General features: G+C 60.5%; 1 protein-coding gene, 1 long non-coding RNA gene and 1 pseudogene across 4 annotated transcripts; 2 read left to right on the top strand and 1 right to left on the bottom strand.

The window, feature by feature from the left end:
• Positions 1–1,929: 1,929 nt before the first annotated feature.
• LOC136304683 (Fc receptor-like protein 4) lies at positions 1,930–6,329 on the bottom strand. Its single transcript, XM_066208160.1, has 9 exons — positions 6,281–6,329; positions 5,424–5,765; positions 4,871–5,125; positions 4,492–4,770; positions 2,864–3,166; positions 2,699–2,785; positions 2,295–2,316; positions 2,127–2,206; positions 1,930–2,039 (listed from the first exon to the last, which is right to left on the bottom strand). Exons 1-9 carry the CDS (start codon positions 6,327–6,329, stop codon positions 1,930–1,932), a joined length of 1,527 nt encoding a protein of 508 aa, XP_066064257.1.
• A 3,642-nt stretch (positions 6,330–9,971) lies between these two features.
• Positions 9,972–19,603, top strand: LOC136304664 (Fc receptor-like protein 5; annotated as a pseudogene).
• Positions 19,604–22,545: 2,942 nt separating this feature from the next.
• LOC136304678 (uncharacterized) lies at positions 22,546–26,363 on the top strand. Of its 3 annotated transcripts, none has more exons than XR_010724739.1 (5): positions 22,546–22,718; positions 22,971–23,239; positions 23,429–24,480; positions 24,639–25,614; positions 26,058–26,363. It is a non-coding gene; the product is annotated as an uncharacterized lncRNA (long non-coding RNA). The 3 variants fall into 3 exon arrangements; XR_010724740.1 differs by lacking the exon at positions 26,058–26,363 and having other exon boundaries at positions 24,639–25,364; positions 25,486–25,793; XR_010724738.1 differs by lacking the exon at positions 26,058–26,363 and having other exon boundaries at positions 22,549–22,718; positions 24,639–25,793.
• The last annotated feature ends 78 nt before the right edge of the window (positions 26,364–26,441 follow it).

Genomic DNA, 26,441 nt, shown 5'->3' with positions numbered 1-26,441 from the left:
GACGGAGTGAAGCCACGTAGAGAGACAATATGAAGACATCGAAGTCAGTGAAGAAGGAGTTGAATCTTAGATGGCAAGAGAAGGAGAAGATGCCTTGGTTTTAGGCTGAAACTCTTTTGTAGGCCATGGGAATGGACTGTGATATACTAGAATATCCCTCTAAGATGTTCTAGGAGATGAGAGTATACAAATTGTAGATCTGAGCAAAGGTTTTTGTGGTGAGCTAAGTAAATATTGAAGTAGTTGTGATCTTATGAGAAGCCTGAACAGAGAGAGAGATGAGATGAAGATCTGCCCTCAGAAAGAGGAAAGATCTCTGTTCCTAGAGATGAAGAAAACCTTTGCTTTTGAACTGTTCATCTTTAAAATGGTACCCCATGAATTTACATGGCCCATTACGCAGCTGTGGGAAGGCTGTGTGATATGGGAGGGACTTCACAAATGCAGGTTCAGAGGTGGCTGGTTTTGTGAAAATGAAAAAGCCACAAGAGAACTGTTCTTTCTTGTGGGGAAGTTTCCATGGCTGACCAGAAGAGACTTCTCTCTCGGAGAGAACTGATGAAAGACTATTTTACAGGTAGTAACTGAGCTAAAGTCTAGGTTTTGTCTTCTCTGCATGTTGTCAGAGAGAAAGAAAGGAGTTTGTGGGGAACAGAGGAAGTGTTTTGAAGGTTTTATTCTGATTCTTATTATTTTTGTTTTCTCTCCTGTAGTTTTGTTAATAAACCTGTCTTTATACCCTTTTAAGCTTTGGGCCTGCTCTGCTTTTCTCACAATCTTATCGGACAGCAGTAGAAAAAGTAAATCATTCTTGTGGGCACTCAAACCACTACACTAATTGGTGCCGTGACTCGGATACAGGAATTGGCAAACCTGAAACCACTACAATGCCATACTGCAGATGAAATCGATATATTTTATTTCCTCACAAGGCCCCTGTTCTGTGGTTTGACAAATCTTGGTGACCTACGAGTCAGTGGTAGATTCCTCTTTGCGTTCTTTCTTTCAATGTTCGTTTACTTGGTTCTTTTCAATGTTATCTTACCACAGAGATAAGATACTCCAGCAGTAGATGAAATCAATGTTAGCTACTTCACAAAATAATCTGCGTTATTCTCACCATTGTCAGTTCATTACACAAATCAAGGCATTAGCTACTTCTGCAACAGTTAATGTTATACTGCACTGCAAATAGGTTCCATTTTGATGGTTTGCGAGAGCCTAAACAAAAATATATTTATCACACGAAAATTTAGCATCTCCACAGGGATTAGGATCAAAAGGCTGACAAATTTTACTACATCAAAAGCAGCTGAAATGTGATTACAAACTGTATTACATAGAACTAATTAACAAAAGCCCATACAATAGCAAAAGCCAATGACGACAAAGTTATTAATAACGGGGGAAGGTGTATGGAAGGGTTTTGTGACTTCTCCTTTTTCTGCCCTGATTTTGTCTCCAATAAATTCAATTCATATCTCTAATTCTGATGCTGTTTTGCCCCTGAGAGGATTTGATGAGAGATCTCTCCTGGTCTTAGGAGGGAGGGAGGGAGGGAGGGAGGAAGGCAGGAAGGCAGGCAGGAAGGCAGGAAGGCAGGAAGGCAGGAAGGCAGGAAGGAAGGAAGGAAGGAAGGAAGGAAGGAAGGAAGGAAGGAAGGAGGGGGTTGTTCCTTCTGCAGACTCAGGCAGCCAGTGGCTGATCTCAGCACTGCCAGCAGCACCTTCTCAGCAGAGACATTCCCATGGGTGATTTTCTCCTTCTTCTGGGTAGGGGGGGAAGAGGGCTGAGGACCCTCAGTGTGGCTCCACACACTGGGCTGGGCTGGTGCCAGCACACTGGAGTAGTGTGGCTGCCCATGGGTGGGGTTCCCCGCTGCCCCCCAGTTCCCCCAGAGCCCCCCAGTGCCCACTGGAGCCCCGAGTGTCACAGCACATTCCCGTAGGTGTCACTGAGTTCCCGCTGTCGCCCATGGGGTCCCCGCAGCTCCGCGTAGGTCACCTGGGGATCCTGGAGTGAGGTGGCACGGGGGGACGCTGCGAGAGACACTGGCTGTGGGATCTGGGTGGGGGTGACACTCTTGGGTGACGTGTCCCTGTGTGTGTGTCCCACCCTGTACTCACCCCCCGTCTGCCTGGTGCTCACGACGTGGGTGTACAGCACCTCCCCCTCCTCTGGGGGGGCCGGGGGATCCGGGGGGGCCCTGCGGGGATAAAGGGGATGTGTGGGGGGGAATGGGAGGTCTTGGGGTTGGGGTAAAAGGGGACAGTGTGGTTTGAGCCCACACTCACCTTTCCTGCTGCTTCCTGGATGCTAGAAAGGAAAGAGGGGAAAGGTAACTCTGGGGTCCCCAAGGCCCCCTCAGAAATCCTGGCACCCTACTGGACCCTCAATTTCTCCCAGGACCCCTGATCGTCCCTGATACCCCCCAGAACCCCTGAACCACCCAAGTGCTCTGGACCTTGTGAGTGCCCAGGAGCCCAATTCTGGCAAGGAGGGGGACCCTCCAAATTTTTCCAAGGTCACTGAAAGAAGCCCCAACATCCCTACAATACCCTCCAACAGCACCCCAAATCCTTGAGGACCCTGAGCAAAGATCCTGAGCACTCAGCAGCTGTGGGTGTCACCCATCACCCCAACATTCCAGGTGGCCTCCCACCTCCCCAGGGCTCCCATTGCCCCCATTGTCACCCACCCATGTTGTTCCACTGGTGCCAGGTCGCAGCTGCACCCACGAGCAGGACCAGGAACAGGAGGGACACGCCAACCCCTGTGGCCACTGCTGGGGACAGAAGGGACACGTCAGGGTCACCTGTCACTCCAGGAGCCCTGAAACCCCAGTGACCCCATGTTACCCCACCTCTGCTCCAGTGTCCACGTGGTGTCACCTCCAGGGCCAGCTCAGGGCTGAGTGCCCGGAACACGCGGTGCCTGTCCTGTCCCAGCTGGTTGGTGGCCACGCACTGGTAGGTGCCCGAATGTCCCACACTGACATTCCCAAGATCCAGGATGGGACCCTGGGCCACCACCTGCCCATCACGCAGCCAGGTGAAGTTGACAGGAGCTGAGCCCACCTGCACTGAGCAGCGCAGGGTCACGGGGTCACCTGCGTGCACCTGGTGTGACAGGGGACCGGGGGTGATGGTGGCATTGGCCACAGGCACTGTGGGGACAGAGACAGGGCTGAAGCCAGGAGGAGGGGCTGCACCCGGCCTGGGGGATTGAGGGAGTCTGTGTGGTGGCACCTGGAGACAGAGGGTCTCCTTCAGCCAGGACAGTGACCCCATGGGGTGGAGCCATCATGTGCTGTGGGATGAGGGCATGTGATGGATGAGGGGGGAGGGATGAGGATGGGATGAGGCTGAGGTGAGGATGGGATGAGGGCTGCTGTGTCCAAGTGTGGTAATGGCTGTCACCTCGTGGGGGGCACGGAATGGCGTGGGTGGGATGTGATGGGTCGGATGAGGCAAATCAATGGGGGCATCACCCCAATGCCAAGGGTCTCACTCCCCTGGAGAGTCACGCTCAGTAGGGTGAATGTGACCTGATGGGGAGTGGGACATGTGACAGGCGGCATTAAGGATCCATGGCCTGGATGTCCTGGGTGGGGACACCTGGAGCCAGACGGTCCCAGTTCCCCTGGGCTGTGACAGCCAGGGGTGGGGGCTGTGACCTGGGGTGGATTGGGGATGGTGTGGGGGATTGGGGTGGAATGGGAATGTGTGGAATTGGGGATGCTGTGGGTGGGATCACCCTCAGCCCAAGGACAGTGAGGTTCAATGTGGGGCTCTTGGCCACACTGTCCCCATCACTGGCCCAGCACTGGTGTGACTGTTCTCCTAGTCCCCAAAGTGCCACAGCTCCAGGTGGGGGCTGGCACCCAGCAGTGCCTCTGAGCCCCTCCGGTGCCAGGTGAAGGACAGAGGACCTGTCCCTGTGGCCACTGCACAGCTCAGCACCAGGCAGTCACCCAGTGCCACCTGTCCCCCAGGGGGCTGCACTCCCCCCGAGAGTGGGACACCTGCGGGTGGACACACGAGGGATTGGGGACATGGGATGAGGAGTGGGGAACACCAGGGAGCAGTGAAGGACTTAGGGAGGGGGAGGATCAGAGAGGGATGGGGGGATACCTGTGAGGAAGAAGGGGGCCCAGAGATGGGAGAGAGGCTTGGAAAAGGCTGGAAGGGACCCCAGGGCAGGGTGAGAGATTCAGCCAGGAGACACATAGAGAGGGTTGAAGGGAGCCACAGGGAAGGTTTTGGGGACCCAGACAGGGATGGTGGGACCTGTGGACAATGGAAGGACCTTGGAGAGGGAGAGGTGCAGCTGGGGAGGGGTGAGGGGACCTGGTGAGGGATGCAGGCAGCAGGGAAGGTGATGGGAGGACGCAGGGAGCCCAGGGAAGGCAGGGCAACACACAGAGGGTTGAGCAAGGATGGGAGACCTGGGATGGCTGTGGGGGCTCCCCGTGCCCATCCCCGCACTCACTGCGCACCGTGACGCGGAGCCGGCCGCTGCTCTTCCGCACAGTCCCCTCCTCGGAGCGCACCTGGCAGCTGTAATTCCCTGACTGGGAGACCCCCACGGCGGGCACCAGGAGCTGCGGGGACACCTGTGGGCCCCCCACCAACTGCCCGTCCCGGTAGAAGAGGTGCAGGAGGGGGGCTGGGTGCCGCAGGGGGCTGGGGGTGCTGAGGCAGCTGAGATTGAGGGGGGACCCCTCGATGGGCTCTGGGGGACCCTCCAGCACCGGCACCGTGAAGAGTTCTGGGAAGGAGAGGAGAGGTGAGGGCTGTGACTCTGAGTCCCCTGGGAAGTGACTTTGGGGGTGTCAGGATATTGGAGTTCCAGCAGTGGGGGTGCTCACCGTGCACTGTCACTGTCACTGGTGTTGACAGTGACAGCCCGAAGCTCACGAAGGCCACACAGTGGTAGCGGCCACTGTGGTTCAGCTGCAGGGGGGACAGGGACAGCTCGGTCCCAGTGAGGAACCCTCCAGGATCCTTCCCGTCCTGGTAAAACCGCACCCTGCTGAACGACATGTCCTGCCAGACCCGGCAGCGCAGTTTCACCGTGTCTCCCTCCAGCAGTGTCTGTGCTGGCACCTGCAGCACCAGCCGGTCTGTGGGACAGGAGAGTCCCTTCAAACTGAGTGGCACGGGACCTCTCCAAGTTGGGTGCCCATGGCACCGCGGACATCTGGGTGGAGTCTCCATTGCGCAGGAGGATCCCAGGAACACCAGGAGACGCTCCGTGGCACAGGTGTCACCACGGGGGCCCCATCACACTGGGATGCACTGGGATGACCCTGAGTGCAGGGGACAGGCTCTTGCCACACGAGCGGTGTAAGGCGAAACTTGGAGTGCAGCCCACGCAGACCCAACAAGAGGCCACCCTGATCATTTATGATCCCCCCTCACCATTCATGACTCTCAAGGCAGGGCTGGACCCACTGCCAGGTCTGTCACATGTGTAGGTGCCACTCTCGGTGACAGTGAAGCGGTCGCTTCTGTTCTGCCCCCAACGCTGCCCGTCCTTGTACCAGGTGGTGGCACCGGTGGTCCCCGAGCCCTGGCAGGTCAGTGTTACCTGGTCCCACAGCACCGCCGGCCTCCAGGGGGGCTCCACCAGGAGCTGGGTGGTCTGGGCACCTGCAGGTGACAGGGGACACCAGCCTGCCAGGGCCATTGCATGGGGCTGGGGACAGCGGGGTGGGGACATGGCATCTGCCGAGGACTCACCAGCGAGGCCGAGGGTGTGGGCTAGAAGGGAGAAGGGACAGGGCTGGGTGGGGACAGCAGCACCTGGGGGACATGGTGTGGTGTCTGTCCCCAGACTGCCTGCAGTGGGAACACTGGTGTAGCACAGAGGTCTTGAGGACAGGGACACCTCGGTCACCCTGGGCTGAGACAGGACATGGGGACACTGTGGACACCCCATTCTCCTACAGGTCACCACCACCATCCTCACAGCCCTGGTCCCATCAGCAACATCTCCATGGCCCAGTGCCCGTCATCCCATTGCAATGGCGCCTGTCTTCATGCCCCATCAGCATGGTACACGGCCCTTGTCCCTGTTCCTGCATCCCTGTCCCCCTGTTCATGTCCCCACAGCCACACCACTCCTCTGCTCACACTGCGGTCCATGCCCATACACTGGCTCTGTGGGCCATGGGGACCTCAGGGGACACCCCAGCACCCCTGTGCCCCCTCCCCACCGGTCTCTGCCCCACCAGGGCCCATCCCCGGGGTGTCAGGCCCGTGCCCGGGGCACTCACCCCACAGGAGCAGCGCCACCTTCCCGGCCATCCCCGTGTCCCCGGCCATGTGGACTGGCTGTCACTCGCTGCTGTGGCGGCTCTTCGGATGAGGAGGAAGGAAGAAAGGTCACACCTCCCCCCCCATGTGTAGGTGGCCCTTGGTAGGGGCAGGGTGGGGGATGGGTGGAGACACAGCAGGGGACAGGCTGGGGACATTATGGGATAGTCTGGGGGCTCAGTGGGGGATGGTGTTCCCAGGAGTGGGGGCCTCAGGGGATGTGGGGAACCAGGGGTGGGTGTCCAGGAGAATGGGGGTCCAGTGGAATTGGGGTCTCCATGTCTCCGGTGATTCAGGGATGGGGGTTCTGCAGGAAAAGTTTTCCCCAGGGGTTTTTGGTCATGGAATATGGGTCCCAGAGTTGGGGGTCCAGGGGAGAAAAGGGGACCCTTGGGGAGAGTGGTTATGAGGGAAGAAGCAGCCCATGGGATGGGATCAAGGAAATGGTGGTCCTGGGCAATGGAAGTCCTGGGATGGGGGTCCCAGGGAGCAGAGACCAAGGGAATGGGGGTCCCATGGTTGGGTTCCCAGGGGAATGGGGGTCCCAGGGATGGGCAGTGGCTGGGTGGGCACGGGGGTCTCAGCTCCTGCCCTGGGTGCCTCAGATTTTGGGGTGACTCAGAGCCCAGCACAGCCCCCACAGTGTGCTCATGGCCAGGGGGGCACCCCAGGGTGGAGGCTCTGGGTCTGTGCCCCACACACCCCTGGGCTTTTCCCATCCCCCCATTTCCTGGCTCAGCCATCCCAGGGAACACCTGAGCAGGGAACGGTGGGGGGATCCCAGGAAGGGGCCAAGGGGGCTGGGGGGTGCAGGCAGTGTTTGGGGGCTGTGGGGGATGAAAGACTTTCACTTTCTCTTTTCTGCAGCAGAAGGAAGAGGCCATTTATGCTGAGCTGAGGCCGTGGGTTCTGTCCTGGGGGACACATCCAGAGGGGTCCTGCCCTGAGGGAAAAGGGCTCCCCTGCTGTGGTGACACCTGGGTCGTCTCGCAGGGTCTTGTCCCAGGGAGTTCCTCGTTCTGGGGGTGCCACGTCCTTGCGGATTCCTGTCCCAGAGGTGGCACATCCTGGAGGGCCCTGAGCATTCCCGCTGTCCCCAGTGGGTCCCAGTGATCTCTGCGCTGCCCAAACTTAAGGGGCCACCAGATAGAATCTTGCCCTGATGATGGTAAATGCCCAGCTAAATTTGGTCGAATTCCCTGATGCCCAATTACCTGAGACAAAATTATACAACCATGAAATAAAGGCAAAAACATTTTCCCAAAACACTTTTTTTCCCAATAAAAAATAAGCTCTGCAAAATCAAACTAACAATATAGAAAATGGTCTGGTTGATAGAATCCTTTTAATCATTGCCCTCCCAACTAGTCACTGACAATAAAAACACAAATAAATCCCACAAAAATGAGACTTTCTGGTTCCCTTTAAGAGCCCATTGGTGCATCCCACAGCAGCATTTGCTTGTGGATAACACAGAGTGTGGAATCTCCCTGAGTGTCCAGCAGGTCCATGGGATTGTTCCCGGCCTGCTGGGCAGCAACCCAGCCCACAGGGAAGGCTTTGGTTGGGCCACATTTAGGAACTCTGCCCATTTTCCTCCTTCCCACCCTCAAACTTGATTTACTTCCCATGGCTTCAGCTCCCAACAGGGGAGAAACTCTGTCCATCCTTGGAACAGAGCACAGGAATCTGTGGAAATGCCCGTGTGTCCCTCAGGGTCTACTTCCCTGGGAAATGCACTCCACCCTGCCCTGAATTCCCCTGCCTGGGCACTTCCTGCTCCTGCTGGGACACCCCTGTTCCCCAGATCCACGGCTGGAGCCCCTGCTCAGTATTTCCACACTTTTCCCTCTCTTCTGGTGTCCACATCCAGAACACAAACATTCTTTCTGGGAGGTTCCAAAGGGCTGCAGGTTTTGTTCAGGAAGGAGGGTCCCGGTCAGGATGTTGAGCAGATGGGTGTGGGATCTGCAGAACTTCTGGGGCTCTCTCAGCCCCTTGCTGAGAGGGACAAAATGATCAATTGCTGCATTTCCGGACTGCTTCCCTCACAGCTGCCCCTGCAGGGGGGTTTGCAGCCAGCCCTGCTCTGAAAACCATCCAAGGCCCTCGCAGAGCCACTGCTTGGGCTCCCATTGGCTTTTGTGCTTCTTGCAGGGCCCAGCAAACCACAGCCAGGCCTTTTCCTGCCACAGAATTGTCACCTTTGCAGCAGCTCTCAAGCTGCCAGAATCAAAGCCAAGGGGGCGGGGGGAGCCTCAGGTCGTGGCTGCCACCTGGGGCTGGCCAGAGCAGGGCTGGCCAATGCCCATCCCTGTGCACTGGGGCTGGGCCATGGCTGGGCCCCGCACTTGGATGGCCACTGGCTTCAAGGAGGAGGAGTTGGGGAGCTCCTTCCTGCCTGGGGCTCCATTCCCGAGCTGCTCTTGCCGGCTCACATCCTGCAGGGGACGAGTGAGAATGGAGGAGTCTGGAACCCTCCTGGAGCTGCCATCCCCCAGGACGGGACCCTCTTGGCCAGCATGTGTCCCCCCCAGAACAGGATCCCCGCAGGATGTTTCACTCCCAGAACAAGGAACCCCTGAACAGGACACAACCCTCCTGGATGACCCCAGAATAGAACTCTTCCCTCTGCACAAACGGCATCTTCCTTCTGCTGCAGGAGAGAGAAAGTGTTGGGGGGGGGGGCAAAGCTGGATACCCCCATCCGCCACAGCCCCCATATCTCCTCCTGCTGGACCAGAACCCACTTTTCCTCTTCCCCAGAGTCACTTCAACCTGTTCCCTGCTCAGGTGCTCCCCAGACTCATCAAGCCATGCAACTGAGAGGTGTGAAACTGTGGGAGAAAAGAAGGAAATGGAAAAGAAGAGATGAAAAAGCTCCTGGGGGGCTGGGGAGACAGCGACCCAGAGCCACTCGGAATCTGCCTGTGGTGATCCCCAGGTCACCAGCACCTTGAGTGGGCTCTGCGTGGCTCTGGGTCACCCCAAGATCTGAGGTAGCCAGGAAAGGAGCTGCAATCCATGGACCCAACCAGCCAGTGCGCATCCCTGGGCCCCCCATTCCCCTGGGAACCCAACCAACAGACCCCCATTCTTTATGTTCCACCTCCCTGGGACCCCCATCCCAGGACTGCCATTCTCCAATATCTCCATGGCCCAGGACCCCCATTCCCAAGGAACAGTCTCCCCCAAATTCCATCCCCTACAATCCCTCTTCACCCATGGATTTGTTTCTCCCAGGACCCTCACATTCCCACATAATCCCCCATTCTCCCGGCACCCTCATCCCTAGGACCCCCATCCTATGACCCCAAATCCCTGGAGCCAACATTCTTCTGGGACTCCCAGCCCTGAGTCCCCCCATCCCTGGGACCCCCATTCCCCTGGACACCCATCCCTGGCTCCCCAAACCCCTGAGCCCCCCACTCCTGAGAACCCAATGTCCCACCATGTGCCACCCAGCCTTGTCCCCAGCCTGCCCACATCCTGTCCCCAGTTTGTGGCCACCCTGCCCCCACCAGGTGCTACCTACGCATGAGGATGAGACCTGACCTCCCTTCCTTCCACCCTGGCCGAAGAGCCACCACCCAGGGGACAGCCGCCACTGCCAGTGTGCGACCGCCAGCCTGGATGGCCAGGGACACGGGGATGGCTGGGAAGGTGGCGCTGCTCCTGTGGGGTGAGTGCCCCGGACATGAGCCTGACACCCCGGGGATGGGCCCTGGTGAGGCAGAGACCAGTGGGGAGGGGGCACATGGGGGCTGTGGGGTCCCCTGAGGTCCCCAAGGCCAGCAGAGCCAGTGCAATATGGTGACCAGGGCTGTAGGTTGGCTGTGGGTTCAGGAGATGGGGCAGGGACTGGAAAGACAGGAATGTGGGGAGAGGAATTATGGGGCTGTGGCAGCAGTGGGGACAGGCATGGGGCACAAGGATGATGGGACAGGGACAAGGGGACAAGCACCATGTGGATGGGCCGTGGGGACAGAGGCCTTGGGGCTGGTGGGGCTTATCTGTGACAGCATGGGTTGGCTGAGGTGTCCCTGTCCCCGAGAGGTCCATGCTACACAAGGACAGTTTGTGGCTAGGCCCCACACTCCATGTCCCCATGACACCTGTCTCCACGGGGCCACCCCACCCAGCCCTGTCCCTTCTCCCTTCCAGCCCAGACCCTCGGCCTCGCTGGTGAGTCCTCAGGGGATGCCATGTCCCCATCTCGCTGTCCCCAGCCCCGTGGTGGCCCTGGCAGGCTGGTGTCCCCTGTCACCCGCAGGTGCCCAGACCACCCAGCTCCTGGTGGATCCGCCCTGGAGTCCAGCAGTGCTGTGGGACCGGGTGACACTGACCTGCCAGGGCTCGGGCACACCCGGTGACACCACCTGGTACAAGGACGGGCAGCGATGGGGGCAGGAGGGACGCGACAACTTCTTTGTCACTGAGCGAGGAATCTACACGTGTGACAGACCTGGCACCGGGCTCAGCCCCCCCGTGAGAGTCTTAAATGGTGAGGGGGGTACGTGTCCCCAGCCTCGCACCTGCGGGGATGCCCAGGGCTGAGGATGGGCTGGACTCCATGGGTCACCTCCTGGTGTGACCAGAGCCCATCCCCTGCACACGGGGACATCCCAGAGCATCCCAGTGCAGGGGGACCCTGTTTATGGAACTGGGGACCTCTGGTGCTCTGGCTGTGACCCAATGGGGGGCTCCATCAGGATCTCCCGGGCCTCCGCTATGTGACGGAACCAACATGTCCCCCAGACTGGCTGGTGCTGCAGGTGCCGGCGTGGCCAATGCTGGAGGGGGACACGGTGACACTGCGCTGCCGATTCCGGTGGGACATGTTGGTCACTGGGGTGCGATTCTACCATGTGAATGAGGAGGTCAGAAAGTCCCTCCGTGGGACTGAGCTGTCCCTGTCCCCTCTGCACCTGCACCACAGCGGCCGCTACCGCTGTGGGGGCCAGATGGACTCCGTGGTATCACGGGGGTGGCAGGAGTCGGCGCCGGTGACAGTGACAGTGCACGGTGAGCACGCCCCAGGCCCCAGCCCGACACCCCCAGAGCCCCTCCCTGTGGACTCGGGGTCACAAATCCTCCTCCCCTCTCCTTCCCAGAGCTCTCTCCGGTGCTGGAGGGTCCCCGCAAGCTCACCGAGGGGACGCCCCTCCATCTCAGCTGCCTCAGCAGCCCCAGCCCCCTGCGGCCCCCAGCCCCCCTCCTGCACCTCTTCTACCGGGACGGGCAGTTGGTGGGGGGCCCGCAGGTGTCCTCGCAGCTCCTGGTGCCCGCCGTGAGGGTCTCTGACTCGGGGAATTACAGCTGCCAGGTGCGCTCCAAGGGGGGGACCGTGCAGAAGAGCAGCGGCCAGCTCCGCGTCACGGTGCGCAGTGAGTGCGGGGATGGGCACGGGGAGCCCCCACAGCCTCCCTGGGTCCCCCAGTGCTACGTGGGTACTCCCATCTTCCTCTTAAACTTCTTCAACGTCTCCCCATCACTGCTCAGGTCCCCCTCCATGTCCTCCCATCCCTCACTGGGTCCCTTCAGTGCTACATGGCTCTCCACACCCCTCTCTGATCTCCCAGCTTGGTCCCCAGGTCCCACCATGCCTTTCCTGTGTCCCCATTCCCTCCCAGGTGTCCCCCCCATCCCTCTTTAAGTGTTGTCTCCCTAAACTCCTCATTCTTTATTGGGGTTCCTCTCCAAGCCCCCTATAGCTCTGTGCCCTTTCTTCCTCACTGGGTCCTCCTGCCCTTCTCTGTTCCGCCTGCCCCCGCGGGTCCCTGAGTGTCTTCTGGTGTCCCCTCTCCCACAGGGGTACAACTCTCGGGTGTGTCCGTGTCAGCGCAGCCTCCCGGGGGACAGGTGGCACTGGGGGACCGCCTGGTGCTGAGCTGTGCAGTGGCCATGGGGACAGGTCCCCTGTCCTTCACCTGGCACCGGGGGGGCTCGGGGACACCGCTGGGCAGTGGCCCCCACCTGGAGCTGCGCCATGTTGGGGACAATGACAGTGGCCAATACCAGTGCCAAGTCAGTGATGGGGACAGCATGGCCAAGAGTGTCCCCCTGAATGTCACCGTCCTGGGTAAGTGGGACCCTCGGGCTGGGGCCGACCCAATCCACAGCACTCCCATCCCACCTCCCGAGGTGCCAGCCCTGTCTGTGCCCCCACAGTGCCCGTGGCCAATGCCACCATCACCCCCGGTCCCCTGTCACACCAGGTGCACGCAGGTGACCCCGTGACCCTGCGCTGCTCAGTGCAGGTGGGCTCAGCCCCTGTCACCTTCACCTGGCTGCACAATGGCCAGGAGGTGGCCCGGGGTCCCGTCCTGGAGCTTCGGAACGTCAGTGTGGGACATTCGGGCACCTACCAGTGCGTGGCCACCAACCAGCTGGGACAGGACGAGCACCGCGTGTTCCGGGCACTCAGCCCTGAGCTGGCCCTGGAGGTGACCCCTGGCACACCCTGGGTCACAGGTGGGCTCACAAGGGGTCACTGGGGTGTTCAGGATCCCCTGAGTTCAAGGTGACCCCAATGTGTCCCCCTCTGTCCGCAGCAGTGGCTGTGAATGTCGGCAGGACCCTCCTGTTCCTGTTCCTGCTCCTGGCTGTCATCGGGGGCTGTCACTGCTGGCACCATTGGGGTGGGTGACAATGGGGGCGATGGGCGTCCTGGAGTGAGGGGAAGCCCCCAGAGTGGGGCAGAGCTGGGGCAGCACCCAGGGCCCCTGAGCTGGGGGAAACTGAGCCCACAGTGACCTCGGCTGGGTTGCTGAGGGTTGTGGGGTAAATTTGGAGGGTCTTGTTCGGGCTCCAGGGCCATTTTTGGGTGGGCTTTGAGGGACATTGGAATGGCATTGGGAGCTTCTGGTGGGTTTGGAGAACTCTTGGAGAGCCGTGCAGGGACGTTGGGTGATCTTTCTGGGGTCCCGTGGGAGTTTGGGGGGTGACCCTCCCTGCTGATCTTGGGATTCTGGGGCTCAGAAGGTGCGGGACGCTGGGGGAATTGGGGGCACTGAGGTGGTGTAGAAGTTCTGGGGGGTTCCAGGGGTGCTTGTAGTGGCCTAGGGGACTCAGGGGGCTAGTGGGAATCAGGGCTCCAGTGGGGATTTGGCTGTCCTATGCGTGGTTGGGGCTGCCGAGGTCCCAGGAAGGTTCCGGGGTCCCAAGCTCCCCACGGTCACCCCCTCCTTTTTTCCTTGCAGCCGCCAGGAAGCCCCAGGACAGGTGAGTGGAGGGCTCCAGCCAGGACTCCCCTTTCCCCCTCCCCAGACACCCCTCAGATCCCCCTTATCCCCACAGGACCCCACCCAGTGGAGGTGGCAGTGCTGGACCCCCACATCGTGAGCACCGAGAGGGCAGGGGGTGAGTACAGGGGGACACAAGGAAACGTCACCCACGGGTGTCACCCTCCACCCAGGTCCTCACACAACCAGTGTCACTCTCAGGGCACCCACAGGTATCCCTGCGCCCTGCCCCACCTCTGGATCCACCAGTGACCAATGTGGAGCTGCTGGGAACCCACGCAGGACAGCAGGACCCCAGTGACATCTATGAGAACGTGCTGTGACACTGGGGGCACTGGGGGCATTGCCGGTCCCTGCACAAGGGCACCCCCAGTGTGTCGCCCCCTTCCACACCCGGCTCCCATGGGTGCCCACCGTGCCTGGGTGGGGGCCACGAGTGGGGGGTCCCATGTGGAGCTGCCCAGAGCTCCCCGTCCCAGTGCTCCCAGTGCTCCCAGTACCCCCAGGGACTCCCCACTCCCTCCCCCAGTGCCGGGCGGGCACAGGACCCTTGTCCCTCCCATTGCACCCAAAACGCAGCATTTTGATTAAACCGGGAGAAATGGTTTTTGTTTGTTCAGCTGTGCCCGGTAAGCTCGGATGGAGGAGGGTCCCGGTCAGGTTGTTGAGCAGATCCGTGTGGGATTTGCAGGATTTTTGGGGCTCTCTCAGTCCCTTGGGGACAGGGACAAAATGATCAATTGGGGCATTTCCGGACTGGTTCCCTCGCAGCTGCCCCGCTCAGGGGAAGGAGCTGCCGCCCCCTGTTTGTCCCCTCTCGGTGACACCGGCCAAGGGCTCGGGGTCCTGCGGCGGTGCCGCCCCGTGGCCACGGGCACCGATCCCGCAGCTGCCGAACCCCTCGGGCCGAGCTGGAGCCCCGGGACAGAGCTGAGGGCAGCCGGAGGTGTCCCCAGATCCAACCCCAAAGCCCGCCCCAGCCCCAGCCCTGCCCGGTGCCCCCCGGAGCCCCCCGGTGCCCAAAGCCCCGCACCCGGCGCTCCCCGAGCGGCGTCTGAGCCCCGGAGCTGCCGCGGAGCCTCCGCCGGGCGCGGCCCCGGGGCGGGCGGGGGGCGCCGGGACGGAGGTGCCGGGAGGGCCGAGGGGACCCGGGAGCCCGGGGAGGAGCCCCCGGCACGGCGGAAGCCGAGTCCCGGCCTCGGGTCACTGTCGCACGTCGCGGCTGCCATCGCGCTGCCAGGGCCGGGAAGCCCCCGCTGGAGCAGTTCCCGAGAGGGGAAGGTGTTTCACTTCTCCTTTTTCAACTCTGAACTGAGGAAAGATAAATTCAATTCATTTCCCCAAGTCGAGTCCGTTTCGGCCGTGACGGAGCTCGCGGACTGAGCCCTCCCTGCCCTTCTCCCAGGACAGGACGCCACCGGCTGGGATGTGCCACCCCCAGGATGTGTCACCCACAGAACAGGGACATCCCTGAACAGGGACAGGACCCCCTGGATGTGTCCCACGAGGACAGAACCCGCCCCTCCCTCCCTGACTCAGCACAAACGGCCTCTTCCTTCTGCTGCGGGAGAGAGAAAGTGAAAGTGTGGGGGGACACAGCCGGACACTCCCAGCCCCCAAACCCCCCACCTCCCCTCCAGCCCACACACCTCCTTTTCCCCTCCCCGGGTTCCCCTGCACCTGGTACCGGCTCAGGAGCTCCCCAGGGTTTATCAAGGCATGAACTGGGGGGCTGTGAAATTGAGGGATAAAAGGAAGAATATGGAAATGAGGAGAGGAAAAATGCTCCTTGGGGGCAGGGGAACACAGACCCAGAGCCCCTCAGAATCCACCTGTGGTGACCCCTAGCAAACCACGAGCACACCAGGGGGGCAGCTCTGGGCCGTGGGTCACCCCAAAATTTGAGGCAGCCAGGGAAGGAGCTGCAACCCACAGGCCCAGCCAGCCACTGCCCATCCCTGAGACGCCCATTTCCCTGCCAACCCAACCATGGGAGCCCCCATTCCTTCTGCCCCCCCTCCCTGGGTCCCCCATCCCGGGAGTGCCATTCCTCAGGACCTCCATTCCCAAGGATCCCCATCCTGGGAATTCCAGCCCCTGGGACCTCCACTGGGGACCTCAGAGGACCCCACAGCCTGGGGACCTTGATTCCCCCAGGAGACCTATACTTGGCTTCCTACAGCTCCCAGCCTTCAAATTTTGGCAACACCGTGGCCCTACCGGGTCCCCACCGTGTCCCCACCACGTCGCACCATCACCCACATGTCCCTCAGTGTCCCCAGCCTGCCCACAGCCTGTTCCCCCACCCTGCCCCCACCAAGGGCCACCTACACGTGGGGAAGAGATGTGAACTCGTTTCCTTCCCCTTTGTCCAAAGAGCCACCACCCAGGGGACCGGTGGCCACAGCAGCGAGTGACAGCCAGTGCACATGGCCGGGGACACGGGGATGGCCGGGAAGGTGGCGCTGCTCCTGTGGGGTGAGTGCCCCGGGCACAGGCCTGACACCCCGGGGATGGGCCCTGGTGGGGCAGAGACCGGTGGGGAGGGGGCACAGGGGGGCTGCGGGGTCCCCTGAGGTCCCCAAGGCATGGACAGGGGAACAGGGATGCAGGGACAGGGACAAGGGTCACATGCCATGCGGATGGGGCATGAAGACAGGTGCCATTAGAATGGGATCATGGGCACAGGGCAATGAAGATGTGGCTGTCGGGACAGGAGCTGTGAGGATGGTGGTGGTGTCCTGGATGAGCATGGGGTGTCCACAGTGTCCCCATGTCCTGCCTCAGCCCAGGGTGACTGAGGTGTGTCTTACCTCAACACCTCTGTGCTACACCAGTGTTCCTTTGGGGACAGTCTGCAGTGAGACACCGCACCGGATTCCCCAGGTGCTGCTGTCCCTGCAGGGCCCCCTCCATCCAGCCCTTGTCCCTTCTCCCTTCCAGCCCAGACCCTCGGCCTCGCTGGTGAGTCCTCGGCAGATGCCATGTCTCCACCCCACTGTCCCCAGACCCATGGTGGCCCTGGCAGGCTGGTGTCCCCTGTCACCCACAGGTGCCCAGACCACTGAGATCCTGGTGGAGCCTCCCTGGACACCAGCAGTGCTGTGGGACCAGGTGACACTGACGTGCCAGGGCTCAGGGACTGCCGGTGCCACCACCTGGTACAAGGATGGGCAGCGCTGGGGACAGCAGAGATCCGGACACTTCACTGTCACCGAGAGTGGCAGCTACGAGTGTGACAGACCCGGCAGTGGGCGCAGCCCCCCCGTGACAGTCTTAAATGGTGAGGGGGGTTTCAGGGTCTCCAGCCTGGCACCTGCACAGTCCCCGAGGGCTCTGGGTGGGCTCTGCTCTATGGGTCACCTCCTGGTGTGACCAGAGCCCGTCCCCTGCACACGGGGACATCCCAGAGCATCCCAGTCTGAGGGGACTCTTCCCTTGCAATGGGTGGCCCCTGATCCCCCCCAGTGTCATCAGGACTCTTCAGATGCCCCCGGTGTGACAGGACCCCTCTGTCCCCCAGACTGGCTGGTGCTGCAGGTGCCGGCGCAGCCGCTGCTGGAGGGGGACACGGTTACACTGCGCTGCCGATTCCGGTGGGACATGTTGGTCACTGGGGTGCGATTCTACCATGTGAATGAGGAGGTCAGAAAGTCCCTCCGTGGGACTGAGCTGTCCCTGTCCCCTCTGCACCTGCACCACAGCGGCCGCTACCGCTGTGGGGGCTGGGTGGGGGCTGTAATGCCAGAGTGGATGCAGTCACAGCTGGTGACAGTGACAGTGCGCAGTGAGTGCAGGAATGGGGACAGGCAACCCTGACATCCTCCGAGGGTTTCCCCCCTCTACCTGCATCCTTCATCCTTCCCTTCACTCCTCCCTGCGTCACCCAAAATTTCCCAAGTGCCTCCTTGTTACCCCATGACTGCCTGGTTCCCTCTCCAGATCCCTCATCCCTCTCTCTGTCCCCCCACCCCTCCCTGGCATCCCACACCCCTTCCAAGGTCCCTGCTCAACCCTCTGGTTGCACTTCCGTCCCTGGGTCCACCCACCCCTCTCCAAACCCCACATCATTCCCTGAGTCTCCTCAGTCTCTTGTGTAGTCCCCCATCCCTGCCTGACTCTCTCCACCTTTCCAAGGGGTCACTCCATGGTCACCAGATCCCAACGCACCTCCCAGGGTCCACTTCTCCCTGGGGTCCTCTGTGCTCCCCTCCAATCCCCCCTCCTTCCCGTCTTGTGTCCTCCAGCCATCATGGCAAGATCATCTTACCTGTGTCTCCCCGCAGGGATCCCCGTCTTGGGGGTGTTTGTGTCAGTGTGGCCCCCCAGGGGACAGGTGGCACTGGGGGACCGCCTGGTGCTGAGCTGTGCGGTGGCCATGGGGACAGGTCCCCGGTCCTTCACCTGGCACCGGGGGGGCTCAGGGACACCGCTGGGCACTGGCCCCCACCTGGAGCTGCGCCATGTTGGGGACAATGACAGCGGCCAATACCAGTGCCGGGTCAGTGATGGGGACAGCACGGCCGAGAGTGTCCCCCTGAATGTCACCGTCCTTGGTGAGTGTGACCCTCAGGCTGGGGGTGGCCTCACCCACAGCATGCTCCAGGAAACTCTCATCCCCATGTCCCTGTCCCTCTTGCTGGCTGCCAGCCCCTCCCCCCACCCTCACCCTGTCTGTGTCCCCACAGTGCCCGTGGCCAATGCCACCATCACCCCCGGTCCCCTGTCACACCAGGTGCACGCAGGTGACCCCGTGACCCTGCGCTGCTCGGTGCAGGTGGGCTCAGCCCCTGTCAACTTCACCTGGCTGCACAATGGCCAGGAGGTGGCCCAGGGTCCCGTCCTGGAGCTTGGGGACATCAATGTGGGACAGTCGGGCACCTACCAGTGCGTGGCCACCAATCAGCTGGGACAGGACGGGCACCGTGTGTTTCGGGCACTCAGCCCCGAGCTGGCCTTGGAGGTGACCCCTGGCACACCCTGGGTCACAGGTGGGCTCACAGGGGGTCACCCTGGTGTTCTGACACCCCCGGGTTGTCGGTGACCTCAGTTTTCTCCCACTCTCTCTCTGGCAGTGACAGAAAGGGAACAGGAAACAGGATGGGTCACCTGAGGTCACAATGGTTACAGGACCCCTGGGGTGATGGGTGACCCCTCTGTGTTCCCCTTTGTCCCCAGCAGTGGCTGCAGGGGTCAGTGGTTCCCTGTTGTTCCTGGTCCTGCTCCTGGGTGTCATCATGGCCTGGCACTGGTGGCACCGCATTGGTGGGTGACCATGGGGGGGACGGGGTTCCCCGAGAGGGGTGGGAAGCCCCCAGACTGAAGGGGTGATAGGGTGGTACCCACAGCTCCTGACTTGGGTTGATCTGAGCCCCCAGTGTCCTTGGCTGAGTGTCCTGGGCGATTTGGGCAGGTGTGGGAGGGTCACACAGCGATGTTGGGTTTTCTTTTGGGGTCCTGGGGGATTTTTGAGGGTCTCCCTCCCTGCTGCGCTTGGGGTACTGGGTACTCAGGGCACTGGTTCAGGGGTTCTGAGGGGCTCTAGAGATGCTCAGAGGTCCTGTGGGAATTGAGGGTCTGGAGGTGGTTCAGGATTCCCACGGGTGGTCAGGGCCCTGGGGATCCCACAGTCACCCCTTCCCTCTCCTTTGCAGCCACCAGGAAGAAGCAGGAAAGGTGAGTGGGAGGCTCCATTCACAACCCCTCTTCTACTCTCACACCCTGAACCCTCCATGTGCTCCCAAAACCCCTCCATCCCCACAGGGCACATCCACAGCCCCTGGCCCCCCCAGAGGAGGAGGAGGTTCTGTACACCCATGTTGTGAAAACCGAGCGGGCAGGGGGTGAGTACGGGGACAGGGAAATACAGGGACACGTCACCCGCTGGTGTCACCCCCAGCCGGGTCCCCCCAGCCAGTGTCTCTCACAGGGCTCCCCAGTGCTGCCCCGCCCAAGGACACCACGGTGACCTATGCAGAGCTGCCAGGACCCCATGGACGACCACAGGATACCAGCAACATCTACGAGAGTGTGCCGTGACACTGAGGAAACTGGGGGGCACTGGGGACACCGGGGATCCCCTCACCCTGGGCTTCTGTGGTTGCCATCCAGCCTGAGGTGGTGGTCAGGAGAAGGGGCTGGTGCACAGAGCACCCAGTGCTCCCCATTCCATCTCCCAGTACCACCACGGCTTCCCCATTCCCCCTCCCATTGTTCCCAGTACACCCAGGGGCTCCCCCTTTCCCTTCCCAGTACTCCCATAGTCCCAGTGGCGGCACATTCCCTCTCCCAGTGCAAGGAGGGCACACGGTCGGTTTCGATACACTTCAGCCCAAAATGCAGCTTTTTGGTTAAACTGGCACAAGTGGTGTTTGTTCAGCCCTGTTGGGCTTTAGGAATGGAATTCTCCAGTTCTGGCTTCCACTAAACAACCAGGGGCCTGGGGAGCCCCGAGGGTGGAGGGCCCGAAACGGCCGAGGGGAGACCCCGGCAGGGCGGGGGAGCAGAGACCCTGGGCTGGGCTCTGCGGAAAGGAGGGACCGGCACGGTGGTCCCAGAGCACGGGGAAGGGGCCCAGCTGCCATGGCGCTGCGAGTGCCGGGACTGTCACGGCGCGCATGAACCGACTGTGAGAGCGTGTCCCAAGCCACTGTCGCCATGTGTCGGGACAGCCCGTGGCCAGAGTGACGCCCCCAAAGCTTTGGGCACTCGGAATGGGCGGAGCAGGGGCGGGGCAGAGCCCTGTCCATTCCCCGTGCCCTGTGCAGGTGAGGAGGGCAGGGATGGAGCAGCTTTGGGGACACCTGGAATCGATACAAGGTCATTCCCCAGAGCCACACCATGACTGTGGGCAGAGCCCCGGCTCAACATTTCCACACTTTTCCCTCCGGTCTGGTGGCTGCAGCCAGAACCCAAATATTCTTTCCATGAGGTTCCAAAGGGCTGCAGGTTTTGTTCAGGAAGGAGGGTCCAGGTCAGGTTGTTGAGCAGATGGGTGTGGGATCTGCAGAACTTCTGGGGCTCTCTCAGCCCCTTGCTGAGAGGGACAAAATGATCAATTGCTGCATTTCCGGACTGCTTCCCTCACAGCTGCCCCTGCAGGGGGGTTTGCAGCCAGCCCTGCTCTGAAAACCATCCAAGGCCCTCGCAGAGCCACTGCTTGGGCTCCCATTGGCTTTTGTGCTTCTTGCAGGGCCCAGCAAACCACAGCCAGGCCTTTTCCTGCCACAGAATTGTCACCTTTGCAGCAGCTCGAAAGGTGCCAGAATCAAAGCCAAGGGGGCGGGGGGAGCCTCAGGTCGTGGCTGCCACCTGGGGCTGGCCAGAGCAGGGCTGGCCAATGCCCATCCCTGTGCACTGGGGCTGGGCCATGGCTGGGCCCCACACTTGGATGGCCACTGGCTTCAAGGAGGAGGAGTTGGGGAGCTCCTTCCTGCCTGGGGCTCCATTCCCGAGCTGCTCTTGCCGGCTCACATCCTGCAGGGGATGAGTGAGAATGGAGGAGTCTGGAACCCTCCTGGAGCTGCCATCCCCCAAGACAGGACCCTATGGCTGTGCCCCCCAGGAGAGAACCCGCCCCCCTGTGAGACAGTCACTGCCCATCGCTGGGTCCCCCGTTCCCCTGGGAACGAAACCATGGGGTCCTCATTCCTTATGTTCCCCCTCCCGTGCAGCCCCATCTCAGGATTGCCATTCCCCAGGATCTCCGTGGCCCCGGAGCCCCATTCCCAAGGAATCCTCTCTACAAATTCCATCCCCTACAATGCCCCTCCCCCCAGGACCTGGATTCTCTCAGGACCCCTCATTCCCACAGGACCCTCCATTCCCCCTGCACTCCATCCCTGGCACACCCATCCCATCACCCCAAATCCCTGGAGCCCACGCTCTCCTGGGACTCCCTGCACTGAGTCCCCCGAGCCCTGGGGTCCCCCATTCCCATGGCACCCCTCTCCTGAGTGACTCCCCCTCCTCAGGAGTCCCATTGCCCTGGATGCCCATCCCTGATTCCCCAAACCCCCTGAGCACCCCACTCCTGAGAACCCCCTGTCCCACCTTGTGCCACCCAGCTTTGTCCCCACCCTGCCCACAGCCTGTGGTCACCCTGACACCAGCAAAGGCCACAGCCATGTTGGGGACGCGGCCTGATGTCACTTCCTTCCCCATTCTTCGGAAGAGCCGCCACCCAGGGGACCGGTGGCCACAGCAGCGAGTGACAGCCAGCCTGGATGGCCAGGGACACGGAGATGGCCGGGAAGGTGGCGCTGCTCCTGTGGGGTGAGTGCCCCGGGCACGGGCCTGACACCCCGGGGATGGGCCCTGGTGAGGCAGAGACCGGTGGGGAAGGGGCACAGGGGGCTGTGGGGTCCCCTGAGGTCCCCAAGGCCAGCAGAGCCAGTGCATGGGGTGACCAGGGTCATGGGCTGGCAATGGGGACAGTAAAAGGGGGACAGAACTGGAGGGGCCAGAATGTGGGGAGAGGAATTATGGGGCTGGTGCAGCTGTGAGGACAGGGACAGGGAAACAGGGATGCAGTGACAGGGACAAGGGGACAAGCACCATGCAGATGGACCATGGGGACAGAGGCTGTGGGACTGGGGGGTGACCTGTGCCAGCACGAGGTCCCCATGTCTGGGGTGTCCTTAGTGTCCCCATGTCCTGCCTGAGATGGGGTGGCTGCAGTTCCCCAATCTCCGAGACATCTATGCCACACCAGTGTCCCCATGGGGACAGTTCAGGGACAGCCCCCACACCCTGTGCCCCCATACCTGTCTCCATGGGGCCACCCCACCCAGCCCTGTCCCTTCTCCCTTCCAGCCCAGACCCTCGGCCTCGCTGGTGAGTCCTCGGCAGATGCCATGTCCCCACCCTGCTGTCCCCAGCCCCGTGGTGGCCCTGGCAGGCTGGTGTCCCCTGTCACCCGCAGGTGCCCAGACCACCCAGCTCCTGGTGGATCCCCCCTGGAGGCCGGAGGTGCCGTGGGACCGGGTGACACTGACCTGCCAGGGCTCGGGGACCGCCGGTGCCACCACCTGGTACATGGATTGGCAGAGCTGGTGGCCGAACGGACCTGAAAATGTCAGTGTCACCTATTCTGGCACCTACCGCTGTTACAGACCTGGCAGTGGGCTCAGCCCCCCTGTGATAATCTCAAATGGTAAGGGGGCTTTGGGTGTCCACAGCGTGGCACCTGTGGGACCCCGAGGGCTCTGGGTGGGCCCCGCTCCATGGGTCACCTCCTGGTCTGACCAGAGCTCGTCCCCTGCACACGGGGACATCCCAGAGCATTCCAGTGCAGGGGGACCCTGTTTGTGGAATTGGGGACCCCTGGTGCTCTGGCTGTTACCCAATGGTGGGTCCCCATGAAAATGGGACCCCTGTGGTGTGACAGGACCCTCGTGTCCCCCAGACTGGCTGGTGCTACCGGTGCCGGTGCAGATGCAGCTGTAGCGGGGGACACGGTGACACTGCACTGCCGATGGCGGCAGGACCTGTCGGTCACCGGGGTGCGATTCTACCGTGGGGACGAGGAGGTGAGGATGTCCCTCAATGGCACCGAGCTGTCCCTGTCCCCTCTGCAGCTGAGCCACAGTGGCCACTACCGCTGCCGGGGCTGGGTGTCCTCTGACGTATCATCAGAGTTGCAGGAGTCGGCGCCACTGACAGTGACAGTGCACGGTGAGCCTCACCCCCACAGCCTCCCCGGGTCCCCTGGTTGGGGACACTCTGCCCCGTCTGGGGACCCCCAGCCCTGCCTGCAGTCCCCCATTACTGCCCAGACCCCCCATCCCTGCCGCGGGTCCCTCATCCATCCCCGGGTCTCTCACAGGGCTGTCAGATCAGTGGTGGCCACACTTGTATCAGCAGGTTCCGAGCACTCAGAACCAGCGCTGGCGGAGGCAGCCATGCGCCGCGCACCGCGCTTGTCCGAGGCCAGACGCCTCTGGCGGCAGGGGCGGCCCGGCGGTGCAGAGGAGCCGTGGGGGCCGCCGTGGGTAGCGGCGAGCGGGGAGCGGGTTGCGGCGAACGGGGACCCGGCACAGGAACTCCCGGCAGTCACCAACCCAGCGGAACTGACCCAGTGGGATGGGATTCACCAGACCACAGGAGAGTTGTTTATTTGCTTTTGTTTTCCAGGGAGAAAGTATGGTCTGTTCTTCTCTTTTTTTCCTCTCCTTTCCTTTCTTTCCTTTTTTCCCCTTTCCTTCTCCTTCTGACTGATTGGGAAGGTGGGCCTTGTCAGGTGAGCCTGTAGTTGGCTGGTTGGGAAGGCGGGCCTTGTTCAGAGGGCCTGTGATTGGCTGGTTGGGAAGGCAGGTTTTGTTGGGAAGTGCTGTGGTTGGCTAGTTGGGAAGGTGAGTCTTCTGGAGATGATTGTGATTGGCTAGTTGGGAAGGTCTGTGGTTGGCTGGTTGGGAAGGTGGGTCTTGTGGAGAAGATTGTGATTGGCTGGTTGGGAAGGCCTGTGGTTGGCTGGTTGGGAAGGTGTGTTTTTTCAGGAGACCTGTGACTGGCTGTCAGAAGAGGACTGGGAGCAAATAGAGAATCCCCAAGGAGAAAAGAAGGAATTGAAGAGATACCAACACACATACCCCCCAAACAGCCCCCTAGGCAGTAGGCAAACCCAGTGGAGATGTAACCTGAACACCAGGAGTGAAAATAAGGTGTTGGGGCTTGGTTTATTTTTCTTTCATTTTCTTTCCTTGTTACCTGTGAGACTTTTTCTCCCACTGAGTTGCTAAGAAGCACTGATGGCTGCGTGCTTGAGATGGCAGGGATGGGAAAACTCTCGGCAGGGATGGGAAACTCTCATTCACTCGATCTGCGCCTTTGGATGGTGACAATGGAGCGGCTGCTTGGGGAAAGGAATTCACTGCTGCTGCAGATGCCCGGCTCAGTCCTGTTTCTTCTGGTGTGGGGTGAGCCTCTGCTCCTGGGAGCAGCCATGGGACTGGGATCTTGTTATTGCCTGCCTCACTAAAAGTAGGGCCTGTCGCTGTGCTGGGAGCAGGGTCACTGTTGTCCCTCCTCCTGCTGTTTCTTCAGCACTGCTCTGAGTCTTTTCACTACTCTGTAGCCCACAACCCCTGCCTGCTGAGACATCCTGCATCTTCAGCCACAGCTTGGGAGTTCCTGATCCATCCCTTCCATTCCTTCAGCCTCAGCTCTGGAGTTTCTGATCTATCCCTTCCATCCCTTCCCATCTGGGACAGAGCCACCATGACTGTGCGCTCCCTGAGCCCACCCCAAGCGCCCCCTGCAGCCGCAGAGGGATCACCTGCACCGCCCACCGGAAGCCACCAGCGCCCCTGCTGGCTGTGCCTGGAACTGCACCAAAAGGGAAAGTGCCGCGCTCAGGGAAGCTGTTACGGGCTTCCTGGTTCTGTTTATTATTAATGCTGTGGTTGTTGCTGGTTGTTTGCCTTGTTATACATACCAGTAAAGATCTGTTATCCCTATCCCCATATCTTTGCCTGAGAGCTCCTTAATTTTTCATAATTATAATAACTAGGAGGGAGGAGGTTTGCATTCCCCATTCCAAGGGACGCCCTGCTCTCCCCAGAAGACACCTGTCTTTCAAACTAAGACATACTGGCAGCCAAAAATTGACGAATTCTGTTCCTAAAGCCTGACAGAGCTGAGCAAAGAAAAACATTTGTGTCCGTTTAACCAAAAAGCTGCATTTTTGTTCCAGGAGCAGGAAACCAGGTCCTGTGCTGTGGCCCTGGTTGGTGCCTGAGGTGTTTTGGTTTCTTGAAATTCCTTTCCCAGGGAATTTTCTGTAAACAAGAGACATGTTTTGGTAAGGGCAAATTGTTTGCGTTTCTTTCCCTAGGAGGGACTTCTTCTTGACGTCCCTCTACTCTGACCAATGTGATTGAGGAGGTTTGTCTTTGTTTCATGAATCCAATTGGTCTGCATAGAATAGCATAAGAAGGGAGACACATCCCAAGAATAAAGGAGTAATTTTCGGCCTTCTCAAGTCAGAGTCTTTGTGTTGTTCTGGTGCACAACAGCGTCACTGTGCTCCTTTGGAAATGGGATGGGCAATGGTAAGCCACGTAGTGTACTGGGAACATTGGGAAGCGGATTGCAGGGCCACGGGGAGCGTGGGGGTTGAGAGGACTCAATCTGATTTTCATTTCTGTCTCAACACACGCTATACATGAGCAAATAAAGCAGTTAACCGTGACACAAAAGCAGCGATTTTGCTTTGGGTCTCTTGGGGGGATCAGGGGCTTGCTTGGAGGTTCAGCTTGGTCCTCCTCTCTGCCTCGCCTTTTCCTCCCGGTGGTCCTTCTCTGTCTGCAGCTGTTCTTCCCTGCTTTGCTGCTTCTATGAGGCAGCTCATTCCTGCGACGACCTGGTGCTCTACCGCTTCCCCAACCTGGTGCTCCTCTGCTTCCCCAACACAGTGCTCCACAGCTTCCCCAGCGGAGCAGAGGCTGCCTGCACACACCTGCCATCTCTGCCATTTTGCCCATGTTCCCCGCAGCAACGAGCCTGCTGCACCCCAGAACCTGCCCGTAGCAGCCAGCCCAAAGCCACCCGTGCCACAGCACTAGCCCACAGCCAGCACACAGCCATGACTCACCGTTGCCAGAGACACGCAGGTGCCGCCACTTGGAAATCCCACCCAGCCACTGACAAAAGCCACGAGGGCTCACCACACACACACTCCATCTGCCGAGCTGATGCCAAAAGTGCGCCCGGGGTTATTGTGGTAATGCTGTCCCTGTTTTCTGTTTCTCTCTCTGTCTCTTTCCCTCTCTATTCTCTCTTCTATCCCCCTCCCATAAGAACACTTAGCCTCATTTATCAATAAACAGTTCTCAGATATAATATTGCCGCATTTGTGCTTCATTTTAATCTGAGAAAT

This window comes from Chamaea fasciata, unplaced genomic scaffold (genome assembly GCF_029207755.1).
Source record: "Chamaea fasciata isolate MVZ Bird 193981 ecotype frontalis unplaced genomic scaffold, bChaFas1.0.hap1 SCAF_143, whole genome shotgun sequence".
In the NCBI taxonomy this organism is placed as follows: domain Eukaryota; kingdom Metazoa; phylum Chordata; class Aves; order Passeriformes; family Sylviidae; genus Chamaea; species Chamaea fasciata.
This window is presented reverse-complemented; position numbering and strand designations above follow the sequence as displayed.